Below are 27697 nucleotides of genomic sequence, written 5' to 3'. Positions count from 1 at the left end.
CCGTGGCACAAATTTTCCGCTGTTGTCCACACCTGCCTCTGTAGGTATATTTAAATTGTCTCAGGGCTGGTACTAGGCACAATTTGCCATCTCAACTGATACCTTAGGTAGATACCTCAGTTTAATCAAGATATTACAAAAATTTTGCAGTCAGTAAAATTAATTTTCCTTGCATTAAAAATCATAAAACACTGGCCTTTTCTCCACCACAAATGCATGGAAACGACCTTACCATTCCCTGCACACCATTGCAGTCAAGCTCTCCTTCTGTCCCCACAAAAGCCTGCTAAACAATGAGCGGACAGCTTGTTGTAAAACTCTGCCTCCAGTCAGGTGTGGTGGTACTCATCTTTAATTCCAGCACTCTGGAGGCAGAGGCAGGTGGATCTTTGTGAGTTTGAGGCCAGCCTGGTCTACAAAATGAGTTCCAGGACAGCCAGAGCTGTTACACAGAAAAAAAGTGATCATCAATCAATCAATCAGTAGATTAGATAGGTAGATTGATACATAGACAGATAAGATAGATAAGATAAGATAGGGGATTAAAGACTATTCTGACTTTTTGTCTGGGAAAATCTCACTTAAGCAGTGTCTATGGTAAGGCTGGGAATCAACCCCACTCGGGTCTGAGAATTTTCCTCGGGTGATTCTGGTACTCTGCCAGGCTGGGAACCTCTGCGGTAAGTGCCTCATCTAAGTTTAATGATCTGCAAAGTGCCCTCTGGTCTCTCCCCTTCTCCCCACCAGGTACATTGTTGAATGTGGCTCAAGTCCCACATCATTTGGATGCTTGGAGAACAGGGCAAGTACAACTGGTTGGGAGGGGGGGGTGCAGCTTTGATGGGGGGGGGAGAAGAGGCCCCTCCAAGTTACACCTCCTCTGTGCCATCTTAATCCCTTCCTTCTCTTTTGCAAGAGAATTCTCACCCAGAAAACAAGGAATCACCTAGCTGCCTCTGGCTGCGGGTGACAATGGTGGAGGCGACATGTTCAAAGGCATAGGACAGCCCCACCGTGGTACAGAGACTTAAAATACAACATCCCACAGATTTCCTCTGCAGAGAATTCTCCTCACCCCTGCTGTTCACTTGTTGGATGAGGTGGATCAGGTCTCAGATTACAATGAAACTTCAGACTTCCTTTAAAACAACAATAATGGAAACATAGTTTCCTCCTAACTTCTTGATCCCAAGGGCAAGGTACCAATTTCCATCTTTTTTTTTTTTTTTTTGGGGGGGGGTGGTTTTTCCAGACAGGGTTTTTCTCTGTGTAGCTCTGGCTGTCCTGGAACTTACTTTGTAGACCAGGCCTGGCCTCCATAGGGTGACTACCTCAAAAGAAAGGAAGAGAGAAAAGGGGAAGAAGAAATGAGGTGAGGAGGGGAGAGAAGAGGAGAGGAAGAAAGAAAAGGTTCAAGTCAGGTAGATGCAGTAACAAGAAGGCCCTAATAGAGCAGCTTTTCTCTCTGGGTTTGTTACTGCCCCGCTCAGGATTCCTGGAAAATGCTAAAATCTTAAGATGATCAAAGTGAAGACATTAGTCGATAGGGGGGGAAAGTACTATCATTTAATATCCCATGTTTATTTAGCCCCACCAAGCCAAAGAGGGAAGACTGTTTGCAAGGGGAGAACGCCTGCTTAATCAGCTAAAAATGCATTCATTACCATGCTATTCACTGTGGCTTTCCTGAAATCAGACACTTTTGCCCCTAGACCATAAGATTGAAGCGATTTGAAATGAAAATATTTCCTGTCCAGTGCTTGCCAGTTTCTAGCCCCAGAGTGATATAACAGATGACATCCAGTACAATAAATGCTTTTATTAACCATAAATTTGAGACTGCTTTAGGGATTTGAAGTGTTGGGTTTCATGCTGAAAAAACGTAATGTTATCCACAGACCATCCGTGAGCTCCAAAAACAGAGCTGCAGGTTAGACTGCTTTGATCAAATTATGGCATGAAAAAGAAAAAGTCTTTCGCATGCACAATAGTAGTTGCATTCAGAGTCTATCTTCAAGGAGCACCCCAAGAGCTTAATCACATGTCTGGGAGAGTCTGGGGGCAAACTGTCCCATGTGCAGATTTATGAAGCCACCGGGCTCTGTGAAGCAGAAAGTGAGCTGAAAAGCATTGGAAAGCTCCAACATTAAGATGCAGCAGCTCACTGCTAGATAGCTCTCCTCCGTGCTGGGCTACTGGGCTGCAGGGCTGCAAAAGGGGCCTGCTACCCACTCAGGGCTACCACCACCAGGCTGCCACCACCAGAAGTCTCTCCAGAAATCCCTTCCAGCCGCTCCCAATCAAAACCCACTGATATGAATCAAACTCTCGTCTTGTAGCAAACGTCGCCTGAGCTTTCTTCATCTAGAGAAAACAGGGAACCTTGGGCAACTGCATGGCCCCTGCTCTCTGACCTCAACGCCTCCCTCTGCACAGAAACAGTTAATTCTGAAATCAAAGCACCCTGCACTCTGGACCTACCAAACCAAACCTGAGGTGGTGTAACCATGGAAACAGGAAGTCTTTCCTGGGATCAGAACAAACTAGGCCCACCAAAGGCAAGCTAAGCTGCTGCCCCTCCTGAGTGCCCCTCACAAGGCCTTTGTGTTGCTGTACATTCCAGCATAGGGGTCCCGGGCGGCCCACAGGACCGCGCATGTACTCCATCCTTGTCAGCATCCGAATAGCCGCTGCTTTCTGGCCTTTCACTGTCAGGCCACTGAGAAGACCGCAGACTTGGTGCCAGAAAAGGAAAGTGAAAAGCAAAGTTGGACCTCTGAGGTCCATTCTCCGGATACTGAATGTCCCACTATTACATCGCCACATGACATTTCATGGACAGCAGGGGAGGAGGCCCAGTCTTTGGAGCTGAACAAACGCCAGGCACATAGGCCTCCCTGCGCCCTCACAGTCCCCCTGGACTTATGAATAATAGATGGGGGTTTTGTCTGTCGTTTCCCTGGTACCCTGTAAGAATAAAAACTTGTCGCTTTTTGACATTTTAACTTACTTTGAAAAATTACCAATATTAACTTTACAGGTCTTGGCCTTCAGTCTGTGAGGGACAAACACCAGCAAGAAAAGCCATGTAATTAGGTATAAGATAGTAATTCAAGTTGCACTAAAGGAACTGTGTGAAGGAGACTCTAATAACTCAGGCAAAGGCAATCACGGCACTCCAAAAGGCTGGAAACTGACTCTGAGGATGTGTTTTGAGTGGACCAGGCTTGCTGGAAACAGAGTTCAGTGTTTTCTTAGCACAAAGAAATGGCTGGATTTTGGTGTGAAGAAGCACTCAGCCGTGAACTTGCTGGAGCCAAATCGAGGTATTCAACACTTGCCGTTCCCAGTCACCGAAGGCAACATCTACCACCATTTGCCACAAGCCCCCGTGACTGGCAGAGGGGCCTCATGCGTCGAGAAAGTGCGGCTACTTTCCAGAGAGCACAGGAAAGGGTTTGTTACAGGAGAACCCAGGACACCCTTGACTTCCTTTAGACCTTCAATAAAGTCAAAGAGAAGCCCTAATTGAAAACACTACATATTAAAAAAAGATAATGCTAACTGCTAGAAAGACTTCTAACTGTAACCATTCTAATTTACAAACAAATAAATGTTGGCTTATGCTTGAGAAAACTCCCATATCTATTAACAGCTGCTATCTACAATGGAAGGCTGGAGAGACGGCTTAGGGCCTTGAACATGGGAACAGAAAGAACCCTTTCTGCACGGAAGGTGATAAAAACAACCCAAGCCAATGAGGGACTGAGGCCCAATGACATAAGCACTCCCTCCTTTCCTACTCTGCCCGCCTTCCCAGAGTTGATTTCAGAATACTAAAGAGTGGAGAAAGAACACAACAGAAACCCCACCCTAACCCCCACATACAGGTGGCTGGCTGCAGATGCCTACAGTTATCATCTCAACACTAATATTAAAAAGAAAAATAATTTAACTAAAGGTGGCGGCATCTTTAGTTCACAAGGCCTGCCTGGTCTACAGAGTGAGTTCCAGGACAGCCAGGGCTACACTGTCTTGAAAAACAAGCAAAAGAAAAAAAAAAAAAATAGTAAAAGAAAAAGGAAAAGAAAACGAGGAGAATTTAATGTGAATGCAGGCAACACCAAATGAATACTTGTATGTTTTTAAATAACACAAACTGGCTTATCAGTCACTTAGCTGGGGTATGTACATAACATACAGTTAAGATAGATATTGTTTCTCCTTTTATTTGCTTTTTGCATTGGTTTTTGTCAATATTCCTCTGTGTGGTTCAGGCTGGATGTAGCTCAGGCTAGCCTTGAACTTTCCATCCTCTGGCCTAAGGCTCTACTTCTAGGCTTACAGGTATATGGTACTATACCTGTCAGCTTTTAAACCTTTCTGCTTTTAAAAGTCATAGGTCACTTGCAAATCCTCTGCCCTTTCCTAGGTGTCTCCAGCAATTTATAGCTCTCTTATCAGAATTCCTACTAATTTTAAAGATGTTTTAGAGCTCTTCAACATCCATCCGGCTTCCCCCCTCCTGCCCAAACTCCCGGCATCATCTACCCTAGCCTTTTTAAGTAGGATAAAAGCCAAGGATTACACTAGACCTGGCCAACTTGGAAAACCATGCACTTTAAAACCACGGACTAAGAAAAAGAAGACAGCTAGGGGGATGGACCGGAAATGCACTCAAGTGAAAAGTGGTGGGGAGTGGAATTCCAGTCTCTCAATGACTTCAAAACCCAAGAGGTGAACAATGCAAGGCTGAGCATCTAGGGCAGCAAGGAGGGCTGGGCAGCAAGCCCCACAGGGAGATGCACAGGGAACCCGCAGTCATGAAGCAGTCTTTGGCTACCACAGCCAGATGTCCGGTTTTCTTTCTTCTTACTTAATTTTGGTAAAACTCCATGACCTCTTTCTCAAATTAAAAGGCAATGCCTTTTTTTTTCTTTCTCTCTTTTTCTTTTTCTGTTTCCCAAACCACAGGAGCGATCTTTAGCGAAGCCTTCTAAGGATTTCATTAATTCATAGCCAGCCAACCAGGACTTTTCCCACAGTCTCCCACAAAAAAGCCCGGGAAGTCACTGATTGCTTGGCTGGATCTGAATATGAGCAGAGGTAAGATCAGAAATATCCAGTTCCTCCCACAGGGAAGTGAGGCATGAAAATCAAAGCTCACAAAAACTCATTACCACAGCTGGCCAGCAAAGCTCCCCCCTGGCCCCGAAAGGCAAGGAACACCTCTGATTTTCCTGGGCCATCATGTGACCTCAGAAAAATGAGCCACATTCACAAGAGGGGGACTATCATGACAAAATGAGATCTGTACCTTTTTTATGAAGAATGTTCTCAGGAGTAAGAGCCACTACTAAGGTTCAAAAAAGGGGGTAAAAAAAGGAAAAAAAAAACCAATCCAGAATATTTAGTTGGTGCTCAGCAGTAATAATTTACATTTTTCTGGGGAATGAGTAATTATCCCAATACTCCTTTTCTCGAAAGCATCAGGCACCACAAGACGTGGCTTTCCTCTAACAGCACCCCCTACTCAAGTCCTGGCTTGGTGGCGTATACCTGTATTATCAGGACTAAGGAGGCTGAAGGCTTGAACTTTGAGACATCCTAGGCTACTTAGTGAGTTACAGGCTAGCATAGGCTGCAAACATAGCTTGGCTGCATTCTCACTAATTTGGAGGGTAGAGACAAGGTTGGTGTTGACTTTATCAAACGCAGGCTTTGTGAGCACAGGGAAAATCTACATCCAGAGAAACTGCATGGAGAAAGACGGGCCTCCTCAAAAGCTGGGGAAACTGAGGCAGAACAGGATGCAGGAGTTGCTTCCAAGGTGGCCTGCAGGCAGGGCCTCAACCACTGTTTTGTTATTGAACTGCTCTGCAGGGGTCACCACGGCCTGAGGAGCAGCAGGCCTGTTTCTGTAAAGTTAGCAGGAGGAGCAGAGGCTCAGCGCTGCGGCTCAGAAACCATCCCTGCCACAAGACAGAACAACACTGGGTGTTTTCAGGTTTTCTTTCTCTACCTATAAAATCAAAAACAAACAAAAACAAATAAACACACCAGAAGAAGAGGAGGGAGGAGGAGGAGAAAGAACTCTTGCCTCCAAACACATCTTCTTTTAGAGTTTAGGATACTGAGCAAGTAAAATAAATTCTAACCAGGAGAATGTCAGTGCCCCACCCACAGCAAATGTGTATACCCCATAAGGAGGCCATAAACTGTCACGCAGCAGGCCATGCAGGCTGACTGCCTCTACATTTGGCCTTCATTGTACTGCCTGCAAAGGTGGGGTTGGGGGAGCAGAAACCCAAAACCACCTGGATGGAATAAAATCCTAGGAGCAAAGTTTTTAAACCATATAGGCCGCCTGGCGTGGTGGCACACGCCTTTAGTCTCAGCACTCGGGAGGCAGAGGCAGGCGGATTTCTGAGTTCGAGGCCAGTCTGGTCTACAGCATGAGTTCCAGGACAGCCAGGGCTATACAGAGAAACCCTGTCTCAGGAAACAAACAAAACAACCCACATGGCCCATCTTAAGAAAATGCACCTTTCCACTTAAAGAATGTTCCCCCTCCCCCATTCCTTCTCTCAACCGTCCCACTCCAGCTCAGAGAAGAAATCTGGGCCAAAGCCAGAGTTCTGTAAAGGGTTACTATTCGACACAGGAAAATCTACATAATGGGCAAAACAGAACTCTTGGAAAAACTCTTTTTAGGTTTTAAGAATATAAAGTGTGTGTGAAAGCAAGCAAGACCTCTACCACTGAACCACCCTACCCTCTGTCATTTCTTTTTAGCTGGGGGTGGGTGGGAGTTGTATTTAAAGCTGAATCATTCATGGTTTCCAAAAGGTTCATGAGAAGATGTGTTTGCTTAATGGGACATGTAAATATTCGCTTAAATGTTTTAATTAATGATATCAATTTCCATTCCCTTTTCAAAGCTGACACTTCAATAGTTCGTGACTTTTCTAGGAACTGCGGTGTGTGAATCATTCTCGTGCTAACGTCTCTTCAATCAGATTGAAAAGGGTGAAAAGCACAACCCAGTTCTACTGTACTAAACTTCCAACAAATAATCACCCCTGGAAAGCTGGGCCTGACATGGCATCCAGCACTGGGCTCACTCTAAAGGAAATGCTCTGTAAACATGCACAGCTGAGGTCGTTTTCATTTACACTATTAAACCAGAAAATTTATAGGCCAACCTCCGTTTCAGAAGAGAGTTTCATGTGTGTTCACATCGGATCTTCATTTTGCCATCTACTCTGTGATTTGTTAAGGACAGATGGTACCTATTAAGACCCCCCCCCCTTTTAAATGTTGTTGCCTTAATTAGCTATATCCACCTTGCCCCAACATTTCCAAACAAGGAACCAAAGAAAAGCGAAGCCCTTTTTAAATAGATACTTTGAACAATGAAGTGGTAAATGTTGAAACAGTAGCCTCTGCTACAGTGACTAGTTAAGTTTTCAGACCCTTCACAAAAGCAGGATCCAGCCCAAGTTTTGATTTTCTCTCTTTATTACAATTTTAAGTTGTTCCATTTTTATTTTCCTGACTTGTGTTATTAATTAAACCTTCTTCAAGATAATGCTTGAAAAAGAACTAGAGTGTCTCCCTAGAGATGTTCAAGGTTATCAGTCACACTACAAACTTCTCCAGTGGATTTCTGCACATGGGAGACCCAAGTACACACAGTGGCCAAGTGACAAGACACTGTGCCCTTCTTAAGCACAATTAAGAAAATCTTAAGCGCACTGGCTGCTCTTCTAGACCTACCTGGGTTTAATCCTCAGCACCCACATGGCAGCTCACAACTGCAGGTAACTCCAGAGGCTCAGACACCCTCACACAGACACACATGTAGGCAACATACCAATAAAAACATAACATAAAATAAAAATAAATAAATTTAAAAACTGATCAAGTCTGTTGATTGACCTGCATAAACTAGCCATACAGAGATAAAACACGCTTCAAATTTAATTTCTAATTTGAGTTTCCCTCATTTAAAAAGGGCTCACTTATGCATTCGAGACTTTAAGTATGAATTATATCTACTGGCTAAATTTTGAGAAGGACAAGGAACTACCTGGTAGATTCCTTGACTTGCCCTAGCCACAATCAGCAGTAAGGCTAGTTTCCGTTGTATCCATCCAGGGCTTGTGTCTTTTCAATCAGCTGGTGGCCCCTGCTGGGCTCTGAGTAGCAGAGGGGAAGTGGCCTGTGGTTAAACAGAGGAAATACCAAGGCATTTTAACAGAGCAAATAGTCTCTTCACTTCCCACCAGGAGGAGCTTCAAAGGCCTGGGCCCAGAAGAGACAATGTGCTGTAGGACCATCAGTCACCTAATCCTGTGTCAGGACCATTCAGAACTTCCTGCCAGCCAAAGATAAACACTGCCCTAGAGGACAGTGCTTGCCTCCCACTGGCTGGGCAAGCTGGCCCCCCTTGGAAGCAGAGATAGCTCCAGACTTGCTGAAAGCCGTGACATTCCACATCTGGGGAAGGAAGAATGGCCAAAGTGTAGATGCCAGTACAGCAGGAGAGAAGTCTGTACAGAGTCTATATAGTCCGGGGAGCTGCCGTGTGTACCTTAGCTGCCCCCCCACGCCCCACAACCCCGACCCACACTCTTACAAATGGCAGGTGGGGGCCCCAGCTTCCAGCAGTCCAAAAAGCCATCCATCACCGGCAGGCACAAGAGGCCGTCGGGAATGAAAGAGGACAATAAAATTGTTGATGGAGAGGCCCCAACAGCAGCAGACATCTGCTGGGTGTGGGGGCCACGGGGGTGGGGTGGGTTTGCTGGGGCACAGTGAGTGAAAAGTTCAGAGACAGATGAGGGAAGGGGGGGTGGGAGGGGGCACTTGAAAGCAAAAAACCACCCAACACATTTTAAGCCAAATGAAGCATGAAAAAATACTCAACTTAAAAAAGTCTGAAGAAGGCATGAGCCTTCTTCCTTTGTAGGGAGGCTGTCTGTCAGGTCTGAGCTGCCTGCTGGGAGGGACAGAGCTGGATCCTACTCTACTCCCTCCTCAGACAGTTTTCCAGACAAGCCCAGCTGTTTGGAGAAGAACCCAGTGTCACGTGCTCTTCTCTCCCAGGCTCCTCTCTAGCCTTAGACCAGAGGGCCCCACCCTAGAGTCAGGATGCCCTGCCTACCTAGCTCCCCAGACACACAACTCCAGACTCTCCAAACAGCCTCACTACCAGTAGTGCCTGACAAAGTCGCTGTGTGTCCAGTGAAATAATTTAAAGCCAACTCGACTGGTTTTAAATATTTAGGAAAGCAGTTTCCCTTTCTCTTCTAACTTCGGACACCTTGTCACTACAGCGATGTGTCTGGCCACTGAGACAGCACCAGAATCATCTTACCCTAGGACCTTATACCAATGCCAACTCCTGGGCTCCACCATCCTCTCAGTCAGGTCCCATTAACAACAGGTTGCTAAGGCAATTCTGCTACCAACGCTTCTGGTCTTTGAGAAACCACCTTTGGAAAGAAGCAAAGCTCCAAGCAGCACTTGCTGGCTGAATCGCTGAGCTGGTAACTAACACAATGGTCCAGGTACTTGGGCTGCAGGGTTGGATGGATGAGGGATGGAGAGAGCAGAAGAAAACAAAGGCCAGGCAGCCTCCTCCTAATCAACTAGCAAAACAGGCTGGAAGAAAGCACGGAACCTATCATCAAAACAAACAGCTCTAAAAGAAATATGTCAACCCAAAACTAAGATCATTTTTAACCAAGAATTCTGTAAGGGACACCAGAGCATCTGCGATGTGGTCCACCACAGACCAAGCAGACCTGATATGAGGCGTTGGAGCCATGGGCTGCAAGTGAATGAAAACGCATCCAACTCGGAATCCAATAAACATGCCTGGGCTCTCAGCCAGGGAGAATTCTTGGATTGGACTTTTATCAGGGACCTAAATTTTAACCAGCTGGAACCCTCAACCCCCACACCCCAATACCACCCTGTTCTTCTCTACCTTTGGAGATGAAGTATTTGCCTTAAATGGGAAACTTGTAGTTCACTGTAAAGACAGTGCCAGCATAGTTTCCAAATGGCTGGAGACACTCTTTTGGGGGAAGACGTTTAGAAATGGTAGTTCAGACACAATAGACCAGGAAATACGTACCCCACCTAGGGTAGGAGACAAGAAACAGCTCACAGGAAAAACTACTAAACAGAAGATGGATTTTTTTTTTTTAGGTTTTTAGTTGGTTTGTTCACTTGCCTGCTTGCTTTTTAAGATAGGATGTCATCATGTAATCATTCATGTTAGCCTTTAACTCTTGATCTTCCTGCTCTGCCTCCCAAGTGTTTAGGGGTATGGACAACATGCCTGGCTTTGGAATTCCTTCTTAGCAGGACAGTGGGGGAAGTTTGGGAACCTCACGGCACAAGGGATTGACATATTAAATCGCAAAGTTACCCATCACAGACAGAACAAATTTGCCATCAAAAAGTAAGAGTTGGGGCTAGAAAGAGGATTTAAAGGGCACAAGCACTTGCTGGGCAGGCAAAGAGACTGGAGCTCCGATCCCCACCACCTTATAAAATCAAACTTGGCTGCTCATGCTTGTGTAGCTATGACTACACTGAGAGTGATTGTGGGAGGCAGAGACAGGAGGATCACGGGCACTTGCTGGCTGCCAGCCTAGACCCAGGTTCAGTGAGAGACCTTGAGTCAGGGGAATAAAACAAAGTAATGGACTGGGTCACCTGACATCCCCTGGCCTGCGCAGGAGTGCACACCTGCACCACTTAATCCAATAAATCAAGGAAATAAAACACACATTCTCAATGTTCGGGCCAGCCCCTCTGGAAGCCCCTTCATAAATTGTAACTCCTTTGAAAAAACAATATTTATCATTCAAAGCACAACTTTACCTGGCAAAGACCATGAGACTTTTTTTTTCCTTCAAGGAGTTGAGGAAGTGTGCCCACAGCTCATTTCTAAAACACTGAGCTGTGTCCGAGATGGTATCAGTTCCTTAATTACCCCACAAGTAATAGGGAGGTTGTGAAACCTGACCACTTAAACCAGGCCGGCTCCTGGCCCCGGAGAGCAGCTCTCCTGGGAAAATATCCAGCCCTCCAGTGGCCTGCGTTTCAAGCCCAAATGTCCCATGGAGATTAAAGGGGACATTCACTCATCTGTTCTCCAGCATCCAGGTCCTGTCCCTCCTCCAGGCTTCAAGGTTCAAAGTTCTAAGAGAGACTCAGACCCCAGGATACCCACTTATGTTCGTGTCATGTATAATTTACCCTCACTCTTGTTTGTCTGAGGTAGGGAATGAATGCACTTATCCTTGGTTGGCCTAGAACTCCATATGTAGAGAAAGCTGGCCTTGAACTCAGAGATCTACCTCTACAGTCTGAGTGCTGGTACTAAAGGCTACAAGCCACTCCCTTTATTTCTTATCTTCTTACCCTCTAAGCAATGGGGAATGCTCCAGACCCTGGAGGATGCAGGATGCTAGGCTAGGCGAGCACGCTACCGATGGACTACAGTTCTATGATCCCTCCTAGACTTTTCTTTGCTTGCTTCTTTTTTTCCCTTTTTCTTTTTTCAACTCACAGCTATCCTCCTGCCTCAGCCTTTGACCCTTATTTATATATATATATTTATACAGACCCAACATCCATAGGCTGAGTACCAGACCTGGTTAGAGAGGCAGAGATGACTCAAATACCCAAGATTCTGGACACTAGTACCTACTAGAACCCCAAGACAAAGCAACTTCTAGGACATCTTAATTATTGAGGCAGGGACAGGGAGGGCTTCCTGCAAGAAGCCATGCTGGAGTTAAGGCACTAGAAAGATAAAAAGCAAGGAGATGATATTTTCCCACGATTTAAAGGTGGCTGTAGCCAGGACCACTGCTCTCAGGGGCCGCAGCCTATGCTAAGGCCTACTGCAGATTAGACAGCACTCAGAAGCCCAGTGCTGAGATCTCCACTGCTGTCCACTACCCCCTCCAGACTGAACCCAGACTTCATGCACGTTCTACTGCTGAGCTATATCACACACCCCCAACACTCGTTTTACGTTCTTCTCTTTTTGAGACAGTCTCTCTAAGTTGCCCAGGCTAGCCCTGACACTCATTCTTTAGTCTAGGCAGGCCCAAAACTGTTGATCCTGCTGCCCCAGGCACCTGAGTAGCTGGGATTACAGCACTAGCCTCGGCTCTCTTGATTTCTCAAATCATTTAATATAGGATTTTACACAAAGATTACAGAGTTTACATGTCCTCCACCAAGATTTACTGGGCTTCTTGGCTTTGGGGCCACCAAGGAAAGAAAACACATAAAACTGGTGCGCACCAGCGAAAGGGACCTGAGTGTAAAACGCAGGGCACGGCATTCTGGGAGGGTTTCCCTAAAGAGGCATCCCGTGGGCTGGATGTGAAGCCAAGCAGAGAGCTCCCAAGGCAGAAGAGAATCAAGCATACCCTGGCAGTGTGAAAGCAATCAGAAGCTAAGTAACACGGAGGGAGGGAGGGAGGGAGGGAGGGAGGGAGGGAGGGAGGGAGGGAGGGAGGGAGGGAGGGAGGGACAGAAAAGATGGGTGTGAAGGAGGTGGGTAAGCTGGGCCTACTCTCACAGGTGGGTACCAAGCAGGCAATTACAGAAGGAGCCAGGCCGCGGGAAAGTGCCTGGAATCCGGGACAAGGCCCAGAAGCTCCCAGGCTCATCCAGGAAAGGGGACGAGGACTCAAGGAAAGGGCTGTAGACAGTCCCAAGAGGACAAGAATGTCAATAACCCTGATGAACCACATCAAGGGGGGGGGGGGATGTCACATCGAGCGATACATTCCTAACGAACACAAACACCGCTGCGGCTCCTTCAGAGACCACTTAGACCCAGTGTTATAACTTTACAAGTGGCATGTACTCTAGGCTATTACAGGAAGGCAGCAACAGCCGATACCAGTCCAGATCTGAACTCTTCTAAAAACTGATAGGTCAACGTTGAGATTACCGTAAAAGAAATCTGGAATGTGTTAAAACTAACAGTGATGTTTTACTGCAATGGAACACAGTAAGAAATGGTGAGGTTTTACTTAAACGGGAAGAAGTAACGGCGTTCACGAAACGTGAAAGAACCATAGCTGCCTGGCTCATACCTGGTTTTCTGAACCGGGATTCCCTCTAAGAGAGAAGCAAGTGAGCCAAGTATCCCTAAGAGGTGTCGCGTCCTGGGTCTTGTCTGTACTGAGACTGAACAGACTTTTCCATCGAAAAACGTAAGTCACCGTCGGTCTAAGTAAACTGCCCCAGTGTATCCCCTGCGCCCTGGGGAAATCAGTAACAACACGCCCACCCCCACCCCCTCTTCCTTCTTTCTAGGTGAGGAAAACAAGCTCCTGGTTGCTGGAGTGCAAAGCCTGTGTTCTCACAATAGGGTTCAAGGTGTGTGTGGACTGACTCGCAGCACCCTTGTCTCTGTGGGAGGTTCAAAGTCCGCAAACCAGAGGACCGCACTATCTAGACAGCATCAAAAGAACACTCAGCTCTGGGAAGAAGGCTTTCAAGTTCCCAAAGAAAGTCTGGAAGCCACCATGGTCTCAGGTCTGGGACACCTGGCGGAGCAAACTTTCGCTGCCCTTTGACCACAAAAACATCCTCAACTCAAGCTGGGTCGTGGGGGTAGGGAGTAGGGTAGGGGACCATTAGCTAGACGAAAGGCTGTTTCTCAAAAAGTTCGGAATCGGCGATTGGGTAAAAGTTAGGTGACGGCGATGCCTAAAAGAAACAAAGCAACTGCGAGAAAGGGGGGGCATCCTTCCCTAGCACTCCAGACACCCTTCCCTGGCTGCCCTGGGCCCTCGCAGAGCTGTGGACTGGAGGTCCAGGGCACGAACCCCACACCGGCTCCGAAGTGCACCGGTCCTGCGCACTGCCCGGAAGATCCCAATCCCCCGGGCAGAGGGCCGGGAACAAAGGGTGGGGCGCACGGCCCCCGCCTCTCCGCCCAGCCACCCGCCCTCAGGAGTCGGACCCCAGCCAGCGGCCGCGCCTCATTAACAACACAAAGCCAGGGGTCGGCGGCCCCTTTCATCCTGTCCGGGACCTGCAGACGCGCGCCCGGGGATCCAGACGCAGGATGAGCGGCTAGAAAAGCTGAGAACCCCGTTGCTCGCGGATCCGGCGTCCAGCGATCCCCGCGGTCCCCGCTCGCCTGCGCGCGAACACCTGTGCGCGCGGCGCGCCCCCAGGTAACCTGGAACCCGGAGAAGCCTTCGCCTTACCCTCCAGCCACAGGTGTCCGCGCCCCTCGCGCGGCCGGAGCCGCCCGCGGCCACTGCCAGCTGCGAGCCGTTGAGACAGGCGTTGACAGTGAAGAAGAAGGAGCAGAGCTGCAGCCACGGGGCCATGGCCGTACGCTCGCCCAGTTGGGCCGGTCTCCGCTAGGTTGCTGCCTGTAGCTCGCTCTCTAGTCCCGAGTGGGCGGCGGCGGTAGCGGCGGCGGCCGAGGCTGGCAGCCCTCACCGGGCATGCGCTGCCGGGCTTCGCCCCTCCTCTTTCCTCCAGGTTCCGCCCTCAATCTCAGCTTTCCGTCCTGGTTCTGATCCTGTAGCCCGGCCCTTCGGTCTTGGCCCCGCCCCAATGCACAGGAGACTCTGGCTTCCACCGGAGATTGACACAGCAGGAGGTTCAGCACTAAGGGATTTTTTTTTTTTTTTTAATCCAAAGGATTTGTCCAAATGACTTCTCCATGCAAAAACTTGGGGCGAATCAAAGAATATAATAATAGTAATTTTAAAATTAATGATTTAATAAGTACTTGCTTTTCAAATGTCAAGTTCCTTCTTGCACCCTACCAATGAAATGACAAGGAAATGTCATAATAAAGCCTCTAGGGAAATCCTGTCTCTACATTTACTCCTGGGACCCAGGACAAATTATTTGCTTCCTCCAAAGTGCTGTTCCCAGTAAGACGAAATGAAGAACAAGACTCTTCATCCAGGGAGAGTTCTGTTAACATGTAGGAAGCAATCAATAAAGGCTACAACCACGAACTGACTTTCATAAGGTCACATAGCCTTGCTGGATGGACAAATCGACAGTTATGAAAAAAAAGATAAAGATTGAGTCAAGACGGGCGGTGGTGGTGCGCACCTTTAATCCCAGCACTCGGAAGGCAGAGGCAGGTGGATTTCTGAGTTAGAGGCCAGCCTGGTCTACAGAGTGAGTTCCAGGACAGCCAGGGCTACACAGAGAAACCCTGTCTCAAAAAAAAAAAAAAAAAAAAAGAGTTGCCTTGGCCATGGTGTCTCTTCACAGCAATGGAAAACCCTAAGACAGCCACAGTGGGTAGGCACCTGTCCTCATCGTGGGGTCACGAGGTCCACAGAAGACTGCCCTTCCAGATGAGCTTTCTCTGAGTAGATGCAAGAAGCACACTGCTCCTTGCAAGAATCTGCAAGTCAGAGCTTTTCTCCCACGCTCCTTTAAACTCTAGGCATTCAAAGTCCCCTTAGCAAAGGCTGTCCAGGCTCAGAGCTGCCACAGACTGAGATATTGTCAGGATGGATGACCTAGCTTTTGGTGAAAAACTAAGACAACCATGAGGTTATTGGCTCCTTAATCTACATGCACTCCTGCCTTGATGTGTTCCATAACTTACTAATCAATCCAGGCCCAGTGTTTTTGTTATAATCAGTGATTTTAAAATACCCCCACACGTTTATCTCCCTCTCTCTCTAAATTTTATTTTATTGTTTTATGTTTTATGTGAGCATTCTATCTGCATGAACACCTGCAGGCCAGAAGAGGGCATCTGATTCCCATTATAGATGGTTGTGAGCCATAATGTGGTTGTTATGAATTGAACACAGGTTTTAATGACTAGAATCCAAGAATCATTTTTTAAAAAAAGGAAAAACCTCAAACCCTACTAAAGTTCTAAATAAAACTAAACTTAGTAATAGATGTGTGTGTGTGTGATTTTTTTTTTTTTTCAGTACTGGGGATCAAACTAAGGCCCCTCTGTGTGCAGGGCAACCAAACCCCTCTACCCCTGAGCCAAACTCTCGGGCCTCTCTCTCTACCCTTTAAGGTCATATTTATTGCAAGGCTTTTGTTGTTGTTAGTAGACTAGTTTTCTTTGTGGTGGTGGTAAGGACTCAGGACGCTAGGCAAGCTTTCTACCCTGGCCTAAGACTCTTCCCCACCCCAGGCTCTTGGGATGTAGCCCAAGGCCAGCCTGAGCTGTCTTGCCTTCTGCCTCTGCCTCCTGAAAGTGGGGATCACAGGCTTAAGTTTGCGCCAGCAGTCTGTTTTAGGCTTTTGGAAGAAAAATGTAGATTTGTAGGAAGATTAAGGAGCTAGGCAGCCGGCTGGTGAGATGGCTCAGTGGGTAAGAGCACCCAACTGCTCTTTCAAAGGTCAGGAGTTCAAATCCCAGCAACCACATGGTGGCTCACAACCATCCATAAGGAGATCTGACTCCCTCTTCTGGAGTGTCTGAGGGCAGCTACAGTGTACTTACATATAATAAATAAATCTTAAAAAAAAAAAAAAAAAAAAGAAGAAGAAGAAGCTAAGCAGCTGTGGTGCATTCTTTTAATCCCAGCACTCAGGAAGGAGAGACAGGTGGACCTCTGTTAGTTCGAGGCCAGCCTGGTCTACAGAGCAAATTCCAGGACAGCCAAGGCTACACAGAAAAAAACCCTGTTTCAAAAAACAAAAACAAAAAGATTAAGATAGTACAGGGAAGCCGGGCGTGGTGGCGCACGCCTTTAATCCCAGCACTTGGGAGGCAGAGGCAGGCGGATTTCTGAGTTCGAGGCCAGCCTGGTCTACAGAGCGAGTTCCAGGACAGCCAGGACTACACAGAGAAACCCTGTCTCAAAAAAAAAAAAAAAAGATAGTACAGGGAGTCTCCATATTACCTGCTCCTACTTTTCTGTTATTAATATACTACATTAGAACAGTGAATTTTTACCAATAATATATCAGTTCTTATCCACGACTATTAGCTAAAAAGAAAAGGTTGTTCATATTTTCTCCAAGACCTTTTAAAAAAAAAAAAAAAGATTTATTTACTTTATATATGTAAGTACACTGTAGCTGCATTCAGACACACCAGAAGAGGGCATCAGATCCCTTACATATGGCTGTGAGCCACCATGTGGGAATTGCTGGGAATTGAACTCAGGACCTCTGGAAGAGCAATCTATGCTCTTAGTCACTGAGCCATCTCTCCAGCCCTTTCCAGGACCTTTTAAACTTAAAGAAATGTATTTATTTTGTGTGTAGCAGGGCAGGCAACTACACTACACAGTCATGGAGGAGCAAGTCATTTCTCCCCTTTATCAGATGGATCCCAGGAATTGAACTCAGGTATCAGGCTTGACTGCAAGAGAGACATCTCACCCACCCACGACTTTCTCAGTTTCAACTAATACCCTTTTTTGATTCCAACGTTCCATCTAGGATACCTGTATTAGTTACTTTTTATTGCTATAATAATCCACCATGATCAAGGCAGTGTATAGAAGACACAGTTTATTTGGGCTTATGGTTCCAAAGGGTTGGGGTCCATAATTTTGGAGCTAAGGAGCAACACGGGAGGAGAAAGCCAAACCCTCACCTCCTGAGCCTGCAAGTATAGCAGAGAGTATAGACACCCAGTAGCACCAGACTTTAAACTCTCAAAGCCAGTGACAAAAGCCCTCAACAAGGCCACGCCTCCTAAGCCCACCAAAACAAGGACTGGAGACCAAATATTCAAATGCTCGAGACTATGGGGACATCCTCCCTGGAAGACGGCATGCTATTTTGTATGAATGGACTCAGGGCAGATTTTAAAACGCATGATTGCTTTTTTTCTGGAATTTTCTGCCTAGCATATTTACAGATGGTTGTTAGCTGCAGTGTGTGCACTGGGATCTGAACCTGAGTCCTCTGGAAGAAGAACCAGTGCTCTTAGCCTCTGAGATTCCCCTAAGCACCCCTAAGATTAGTTGTTTTTAAGTTATGTGTGTGTGTGTGTGTGTATCGAGGTGGAGAATGTATGTGCCCGTGAATTCAGGTGCCAGTGGAGGTCAGAGGTTTCAGACTTCCCTGGAACTGGGGTTACAGGCCACTGTGAGCTGCCTGTTGCAGGGGCTAAGAATGGTGGTGATGGTGGAGAGTCAAAATAGGGTTTCTCTGTGTAGTCCTGGCTGCCCTGGAACTCACGCTGTAGACCAGGCTGGCCTCCAACTCAGAAATCAGCCTGCCTCTGCCTCCCAAGTGCTGGGATTAAAGGTGTGCACCACCACTGCCCAGCGCAGTATAAAGTCTTAACCAGAAAACCTCCAGCTGCTGTGGTTTTAATTTTTTTATTAATTCATTTAGGATCTGTGTATCCCAGACTGGAACTTGTTATAATATAACCTAGGCTGACCTGGAATTCAATATCCTCCAGCCTCTACCTCTAGGTGCCAGGTGTCCAGCTCTACCCCCAGAGGGCCTCTGTATTCCCAAGTTAAAAAAAAAAAGAGAGAGAGAAATGCTTCCCACCAGGCAGTGGAGCACAGACTGGTAGCTGTGCTCTGACAGTTCTCTTCCTACCCAAGGCTGTGGCCCAGGAAATTCTACATTTCTACCTATAAGCTACATTTTGCTTCATGTGGAGGAGAAAGTAACAGCTTGCAAAAACAGAGCGAGGCAGTGAGCCTAGTTCATATACAAGATAACTCAGGTGCACATCTGATGCGCTAGGGAACAGCTTTGAGAAACCTGAGGAAGTGCCTGCTGCAGGCTGCTTCCTTTCCTCACCAAGCAGCCTGGAGGCCTCAGGTGGGACAGTGGAGCTGCATCCCCCACATCTTGATGGACAGGTGGAGACCTCTGTGGTGTAGTGGAGGCAGGGGTACATACAAGTGCTCACCCCTTCTTTCCTTGCAGGGTTCCACTGGCCTTCGGGGCACATAAATAGATACACTTAAAGTGGAAATCTATAATAAATTCTTCCACCCCTGCTGGCTGCCATTATGTAATGTCTCACAAGGTTTCCCAGGGACCCTCCAGGCAGTCTCATTTACTGCCTCCATTGAGCTTCCAACTTTGTTCACTACTTCCAAACTGCTCTCCATAAAATCTAGCCGTCTGTGTACAGGCCACTCTCCTAGTCTGTACCTGCAAAATTATGCGTGTGTCGTCGTGAGGCCAGTGATGAGAGCAGTATGCAGGGCCAGAGACCGACCGGATTTCTCTTTCTAAAAAGGTAGCAATACTTCAAGTTCATTTCAAATAAAATCCTTCACAAAACAATTTTAAGCTCATAGAAGTAGTACAGAAATCGTTCACAGAGTACCAAAAATAATTTTCATTCAAATTCTCCAAAGATTTACCCCTATGTAACCAGAGTACAATTGTTGAAGCCAGAACCTTAATGCAATATATGACATAGTTATCCACAGATTTTAGAGCGTCATCATTGTTCCGGCTGTTTCAGTAAAAAAGAAAGTAAAAAAAATCTAGAGTAAGCAGAGCAGTGGTGGTGATCCCAATACGTGGAGGCAGAACCAGGCAGGTCTCTGTGAGCTTGAGGCTAGCCTGGTTTACAGAGCAAGTTCCAGGACTGCCAGGGCTACACAGAGAAACACTGTCTAGAAAACAAACCAAAAGCTGGACGTGGTGGTGCACGCCTTTAATCTCAGCACTCGGGAGCCAGAGGCAGGAGGATTTCTGAGTTCAAGGCCAGCCTGGTCTACAGAGTGAGTTCCAGGACAGCCAAGGCTACACAGAGAAACCCTGTCTCAAAAAACCAAAACAAAAAACAAAAAACAACAAAAAAAAATCACCACCACCAACAGAGAAAGATCAAGTTTAATGAGGAAAGACACCAGACATTGATCTTTGGTTTACAAAAGAGCATCTGCACACACAAGCACATATGCACACACCAGACATTACCTATCTATCTATCTATCTATCTATCTATCTATCTATCTATCTATCTATCTATCTATCTATCTGCCTATCTATCTGTTTATCTATGAAAACATAAAAAGTATAGTATTGAATGAATTCCAGTATACTTCATACCCAGTTTTCCCTATAAGATCCCCACCTCCAGTGCTGGGTATGAAGCTCCGGGCTGCCTGGTAGAGATAAGCTACGAAACCTCTAAGAATGAACCCCGTGTTTCATCCTGGCCTCTATTGTTGATATTGCTATGACATATTTGCTCTGTTGTTTTGTTTATTTGTTGTGTTTGGTTTTTCAGTGCCGAAAAGATGGAACCCAGGGCCTCAAACATTAGGCTAGATATGTATTCTACCGAACCCCATAGGTCCTAGAATTGATGAATTCATGTGCTTTCAAACACCTGCCCCCCTCGTGTGTGTGTGTGTGTGTGTGTGTGTGTGTGTGTAGATCAGAGGCAAACCCTCTGGAGTCAGTTCTTCCATCCATCACGAATGTCCATCACAAAGGATGGAGGGCACATTTACTCACTAAACTGTCTCCCCCGTGCCAGCTTTCCAAGTTTTTAAGTGAGGCTACTTTCTGTTTCACAATCAAGACTCCACAGTACATTTAGTTATCTGACTTTATTAGGCTGCTCCTTGTTGTGACTGTTTCTCAGACTTTCTGTTTGGCGACCTTAAGGGTTTTTTGAAGAGTGCACATTAGATGTTTTGAGGACTAGCCTCAAAGCGCATTGTCTAAAGTGGGCTGAAGGTTTCCAACCGGGGACCAGAGCATTGAAATGCACGCCCAGTCCAGAATACCACCTTGTGTTCAATCACCATCTCTTCAGACTTCTCCGATTTATCCATGTCTTTCAGTCTTTGTATTTTCCCTGCCTAGCTCTTGAATAAACCATTTCTCCAAGAATCTATGACTCCTGTATTGAGTCTCACACTTATACACTATGTTCTAGCTGTATGCCTTGCTACTAGAAATCTCACCACTCCTAGGCCTTCTCAGGGTATATTACAGGATATATATTTATGTCTGTTAATGTATGCATATATGTATTTATTTACATGTACATAATTTATCTACTTCTCTTTGCATGTATATATGTACCTCGAGTTCCTTAAATAATCTGAATTCTAATCTAATACCACAGGTTCATTGTAGCCTTTCATTCTATCTCATCATTTTTTTCTTGCCATAAGGAGATATTTGTCTTTTATAATTCACAACACAGTCTACCAGCACCATAACATATCTGGGGGTTTACAGAGCAATGTATTAAGCCAAATCAGACATCCTCAAATCATTGCATCTAATTAGGAAGTCATTTCCCAGGAAGGCAAGCTCAATGGGGAGTGCCCAGGGAATTCCCTGGTGTTATGACATATCTCCATGAGGCAGATGACCTAACTGAAACTTGGAGAGGTTTACTGCAAATGCACTATAATGTTTCAAAGACTGTGCCATAGATACAGTGTGTCTTTGGAATTAGGGATTGTTACTGGTGCCGGTTTCCCTCGAATCACTCTGCCAATCAGTAAGTGGAAGCAGTTTCTCCCCATCACACCTATTAACTCTCTGAAATCATTTTTGCTTTTCTTTCCTTCTCTCTTTCTTTCTTTCTTTCAAGATTTATTTATTTTATATGTGTGAGTACACTGTCACTGTTGCTGTCTTCAGACACACCAGAAGAGGGCATCAGATCCTATAAGAGACGGTTATGAGCCACCATGTGGTTGCTGGGAATTGAACTCAGGACCTGTGGAAGAGCAGTCAGTGCTGAGCCATCTCTCCAGCCCCGTTTTTGCTTTACTTTCCAGTAAATTTGAAATCTGCTGGCCTAGAGATCTTAATCTCAAAGGGAGTCTAGTGATGACTCCATTGGATTGAAAGGTCAGGCTGTCACAAGGCCATTTTGCCACTGAAAGGCATTTCTTTCTTGGCTGGAGTGACTGATCCCTAATTCAAAGGGGAATTTAGTGTTTCTCACAGCAGGGGCAAAGATCATGATCTCTGGAATTAGGGACTCTTGGGTACAGCACTCAATATTTCCATGACCGCTGAAAATGTTAATAGAAACTTAGCAACCAAAAATGGCAGAGCCAAGGCTGGATACACGGCTTAGCCATTAAGAGCACTGATTGTTCTTCCAGAGGATCAGGTTTAACCGCCAACATCTACAAGGTAGCTCACAACTGTCTCTAACTCCAGTTCCAGGGGATCCAGTGCCCTCTTCTGGCAGGTTTGGGAACTGCAGGTATGTGGTACACAGCCGTACATATAGACAAAACACCTATAGCTTAACATTATGTATGTATGTATGTATGTATGTATGTATGTGACCAAGCCCACTCAGTCAGTCAACAGGTTTTCCAGCTCAGGAGTGAGGATTAAAAAGAAGAAAGATAGTTAGACAACATTGTAGCATGACCCCAGTCAACTCTGAGACTGAAGGCAAATTTAATTTTCCCAATCCATGTTTTATACCTTTTTAATTACATGCACGTATTCAGGGCAAGTAGTACAAAGAGGGCTCAAGCAAGACAATAGTCAAGGAACAAGCAAGCCAATAAACACAAAGCCCCATGATCACTCCGGTGATCACTGTTTCTAAGGATGATCAAGATATCTGAGCCTACTTCTTTGTTCTACTCTAAAACCAGATTCTTACTGCCTTGTCCTTGGCCAATGTCAGGTCCCTGTCTGGACTTACTTCTTTGTCATGGCCTAATGTCAGATTCCTGCCAAGCGGTACCCCAAAAGGTTCTCCATATGTATGTATGTGTGTATGTGTGTATGTTTGTGTGTGTGTGTGTGTGTGTGTGTGTGTATGTATGTGTATTGAAAAGCAGGACTACTGGGTATTCAGAGTTTGGGGAATTGAGGTTTGAGTCTGTTCATCAATTAAAGAGTTCCAACCAGGTTCCAACCATGGGGACACATCTTTTAATCCTAGCACTTGGGAGGCAGAGGCAGGCAGATTTCTGAGTTTGGGGCCAGCCTGGTCTACAGAGTGAGTTCCAGAACAGCCAGGGCTACACAGAGAAACCCTGTCTCGAAAAACAAAACAAAACAAAAATTTAGTCCTTTGTGGGTAGGGTTGGGGGAGGGGTTGAAACAGGGTCTTAATGTAGCTCACACTGGCCTTGAACTCACTACGTAGCTGCCTTGAACTCCTGATGCTTCCTTTATCTCTGAGATGCTGGGATTCCAGATTTGCATCTCCGTGCCTGGCTTTAGTTTAGATTTTAAATAACCGGTGGGACAGTGACTAATTAATATAGCTAGCAATACATACAATTGCTGTTGGGACTGCTTGTTTGTTTTGGAAAGAGCTTCTCGCAAAAGATGAGGGCATCTTCATTCCTGCAATGGCTGTGTCCTATTAGGTGGAGTCATAGACCTTCGGACGTGTGAGAGGAACACACGGAAGGCGAGTACTCTAAGGGAAGTGCTTATACTAGTTATCAGTTTGTTGCCTCTTAGGTTCAAAATTCACCCATCATTAACCGTTAGGCAAAACTGAATGAAGCTGGTCTCCCGTTTTCCTTTGTCAGCTAGCGTTATACTGTACTTGTCAGTAGAGGGCGATAAAGAGACGCCACACGAAGAAAAGCACGCTCTTGCTGAAGCGTTCCTGCAATCTAGCGGGTCCTTCAAGGCCTCTTCTCCAGCGAGTTCTCCATCACCACTGGGTGGCTTTTCCAGCTCCTGAAGTGGAGGCTGGTTCTATAATATCCAGCTCTGCTACGTATGCAGCATTCCCCATACCAGATTTTACAAAAGCTGCCTCTTGCAATGCACAGCAGCCAGAAGTGCCAGTAGCCAGAGCCTCTCTCGTTCTCAGTGGCTCTCAAGATAGCACAGTGTCAAAGCAAGTTCTCTGTCACCCAGGGAAGCATGGCTGCCCTCCCCAGATCCAGGTTTCTGCTCTGGCAGAGGGGATCTACTTTGGGTTGTTTTTCTCAGCCCTAAGCAGTAGCTGTTGCTTTTCTTGTTTTCTTTTGAGAGGAAGAGGGCTTTAAGACTCAAAATCTTCCTGCTTTATTTTCCTAACTGCAGGGCTTACAGTTGTATCCTGCAACCTTCCTTTTTGTTTGTTAGTTAGTTAGCTAGTTAGTTAGTTTGTTTGATTTTTTCAAGACAGGGTTTCTCTGTGTAGCCCTGGCTGTCCTGGAACTCACTCTGTAGACCAGGTTGGTCTCCAACTCAGAAATTCTCCTGCCTCTGCCTCCCAAGTGCTGGGATTAAAGGCGTACACCGCCACTGCCGGACTACAACCTTCTTTAAAAATATATTCTAATCTTTTTTTCTGAGAATTTCAATTATATACCCTTAAGGGTTCCCTCTATTTATTACTTACCAGTTCCTCCTTTTTCTTATTTCTTATTTTAGTCATTAGTTCCTTGTATTATTTTTTTCCTGTTTAAATCATGTGGCTTCTGTCTACTAATTGGACCCAGACTAGTCTGTACCTGAGATAATTCCAGAATTGCTCAGTGGCTCCCCAGTGAGAGCTCTGGGGAGAAATAAACCTGAGTTAGGAAGGTGTAAGAAAGACTTCAGTACCCTGGAGCCCCCATTCGCTTTGAGATCGTGCATACAGCACACTCCACCTCCCTTGTTGTAACACACGCAGCAGCCTAGTTCCTTCTCCCTGTGTGCACATACCCCTCTCCAAACAACTCACTTAGCATCTTCAGAAGCCCCTTAAAATCTCACCTATGTCAGAGATACACTTCCTCCCATCTCTGAACAGTGTATGAGTTCCCCCGTCACTTACAACGATCAAAGTAAGGCAGCTTCTATTCAAGCATATCCCTAATATCCAAATATAAAGAATGTAAGGGCTAAGCCGGCCTGACCTGATTTTGAGTGCTTAGGCAGTGAGCAAAACTGCGCTCTGTAGTAGAGAGAATCCCCCATTTCCCACCCTAACACACATAATTGGGCATGCATATGATTACAATTAAAGGTATTATGGGAAGGGCTGAACACATAACCCAGACTATCAACTGAAATAGAGAAGCCTAGAAACCATCCCTCATTCTCTTGAGCCACCTAAAAAGAAGGCTGGAACAATAACACAGCCCTGGATACTCCTGCTCACGGGGCTCCACGTCTGTCTTGATTGTATATCTTTCCTTGACCTATATTATCTCTTTGCTCCAAATAAAATTATCTTGCCTTTTTTTGCAAATCTATGTGAGCCCTCACTTCTAGTTCTTTAGCTAAGAGGCCAAAAGCCTGGAAACACCCAACCCAGACGCTACCACTGGTGACAAATTTAGCTACACTACCACAACAGTCCTGCTCCATCTTTGGCGATGTTTTAGCTTCCCATGAGCATATGCTAAAGACATGCTTTATCACTGAGCCACACCTACCCTCAAGCCTCTTTTAAGAGAATGTTATCCGTGCTGGGTGGTGGTGGCAAACGCCTTTAATCCCAACACTTGTGAGGCAGAGGCAGAAGGATTTCTGAGTTCGAGGCCAGCCAGGGCTACACGAGAAACCCTGTTTCAAAAAGAGAGAGAGAGAGAGAGAGAGAGAGAGAGAGAGAAGGTTATTCCACTCATGAGGGCTCACCCTCAGGAACTAATGTTCCCAAAGGCCCACCCACTCTTGTCACTGTTTCCTTGTCAATTAGGGGTTTGACATAATGAAAGACTCCGAGAGGAGCCCCTCGCTCAGGCCTCAGGACAATAGCAGACACCCAAGAACTCACGACAGACCGAGCTTGTTGCAAACCACATGAGGCTTTATTTGGGGAAAGCCAGAGCTCTGGGGACGACTCATATCCCACGCAGGGGTAGAGGAGTCGTCCTCGAGGGGAAAGAGTTCCCAGTTTTTATAGGCCCTCAGGGGGGAAAGGAGAAGGGGGAGATTAGGGGATTTCCCAGATCTAAACAATGTCTGTTCTCAAGAAATGAGTATGGGAGGGGTACAAGGAAAGAGTCTAATGAAGGTGCAGCAATGGGCACACACCTGGTCAGAACTTTGGCAGACACACAGGTTCAAGGAGTGGCCAGAGCATTGTGCACCTCTATTTTTCTAAATCAGTGAAGCTAGTTCTGCTAACACTGACGTCTATCTTGCCAATTTCAGGGCTTCTGTGTCCTTTTACATTCTGCCAGGATCTTTCAATACAAATCTGGGTGAGGGCTAACAGATATTAGGTCTATACAGTAACATTATTGCTATTAGTGTGAAAAATAAAAGAAACAATCTTGATGTCTGAAAGGAGGAAAGAAAGAAAGAAAGAAAGAAAGAAAGAAAGAAAGAAAGAAAGAAAGAAAGAAAGAAAGAAAGGAGAGAAAGAGAGAAAGAGAGAAAGAGGGAGAGAAGGAAAGGCCATGACTGTTACTAGGCATGGCGGAGGAGAAAGTTTACTATAGATGTGTGGAAGAGCATAGCCAGAGGCAGTTACATCTGGGAGAGTCCAGAGTGATCCCGACCCTGCCTGAACCATGTAGGAGAGGAGTGGGGGAGGGAGAGAGGGGAACCAAGTACAGCAGCCCAGAGGTCAGAGATACAAAAGGGGCGGGCAGCCAAATGTCTGGGTTATATATGGAAGAGCCTCTGTTGAAGGGCAGGTCATGTGCCACCCCCCCAAGTCCCCAACAGAAGGGACTGAGGGATGCTGGGAAAACCTGGAGGCCAGATCTACTCTGATATGTTAAATAGGCACCATGGCTGCTAGACCCCGGTATGACACTTGACAATGTCCATCATCAGAGACATTGCTGAGAGAACAGTGTGGAGAAGCTAACCAGGTAAAGACACAAATTGGGCTGCTTCCATAAGGCAGTGTGACAAGGACAATGGCAACAGCCTTTCCCCAGCATAAAATGTAAGACTTTGAAGTCCACATGGTTGTCATGTTGTCTGCTAATAAAACCAAACCGGTGTGAGTGAAGCTGCCCACGGCTACCTACTACCCACAGTTCATCACTGCACCTCTAGGACCCTGCTTCCCCGACCCACAGTCCACCACTGCCCCTCGAGAACGATGCTTCTCCGATGCACACGGTCAGCTTCCTCTCTGATTTCTGAGTCACAGTATGTCCTACTTGAGAACGACAGCTGATGGAGAACAGACCTCAGGTGTTTGGGGACCTCAGCTTTGCTTGGTCCCCAAACTTCAGGACTAAAAGGAGAAATAGATCATTGCCATGCTGGTTAACTAACCATACCGCTGAAGATAACTAGCAAACTTCTTTTTGGCTAGTGAAAAATAAACCGAAGAGCTTTAGCCTCTTATGCCATAAAAGAAAGGAAAATTAAGTTTGTAACAAGTCAGCCGGGCGTGGTGGCGCACGCCTTTAATCCCAGCACTTGGGAGGCAGAGGCAGGTGGATTTCTGAGTTTGAGGGCAGCCTGGTCTACACAGTGAGTTCCAGGACAACCAGGGCTACACAGAGAAACCCTGTCTCGAAATTTTAATTTTTAAATCTCTTAGGGCCTTCCCTTGACTTTTAAGAAAATTAATTGTCTTTTCTAGCCTTACAGACTCTCTGTGACTTAGGAAACAGGTATGAATAGTAAGGAAATTGTGGCGAGTGAAATTCTGTTTTTCTTCATTCAGTGCAGGCTGCCTGCATGTAGGTCTGAAATGGTGACCTTTTTGTGGGGTTTTATGTTTTGTTATTGTTTGATATTAGATTTTTGTCTGTTTTTAAAAGATTTATTATTTTATGTTTATGAGTACACTGTAGCTGATTCAGACACACCATAAGAAAGCATCGGATCCCGTTACAGA

At 46.1% G+C, this 27697-nt stretch overlaps 1 protein-coding gene across 2 annotated transcripts in view; it reads right to left on the bottom strand.

Annotated features, from left to right (window-relative positions):
- Positions 1 to 14533, bottom strand: part of Il17rd (interleukin 17 receptor D) — a 68323-nt gene extending 53790 nt beyond the window's left edge. The window contains exon 1 of one of the 2 annotated variants that reach the window (XM_006518667.4): positions 14268 to 14533. In XM_006518667.4, coding sequence (XP_006518730.1) covers positions 14268 to 14393 — 126 coding nt within the window. In that variant the 5' untranslated portion in view covers positions 14394 to 14533. The remainder of the gene's footprint in view (positions 1 to 14267) is intronic. The other variant, NM_134437.3, reaches the window with a different exon arrangement.
- Positions 14534 to 27697: the final 13164 nt, after the last annotated feature.

The sequence above is a fragment of the Mus musculus genome, chromosome 14 (genome assembly GCF_000001635.26).
Source record: "Mus musculus strain C57BL/6J chromosome 14, GRCm38.p6 C57BL/6J".
NCBI classification, from domain to species: Eukaryota; Metazoa; Chordata; class Mammalia; order Rodentia; family Muridae; genus Mus; species Mus musculus.
The sequence above is the reverse complement of the archived record's forward strand: the minus strand, read 5'-3'. Positions and strand labels throughout refer to the sequence as shown.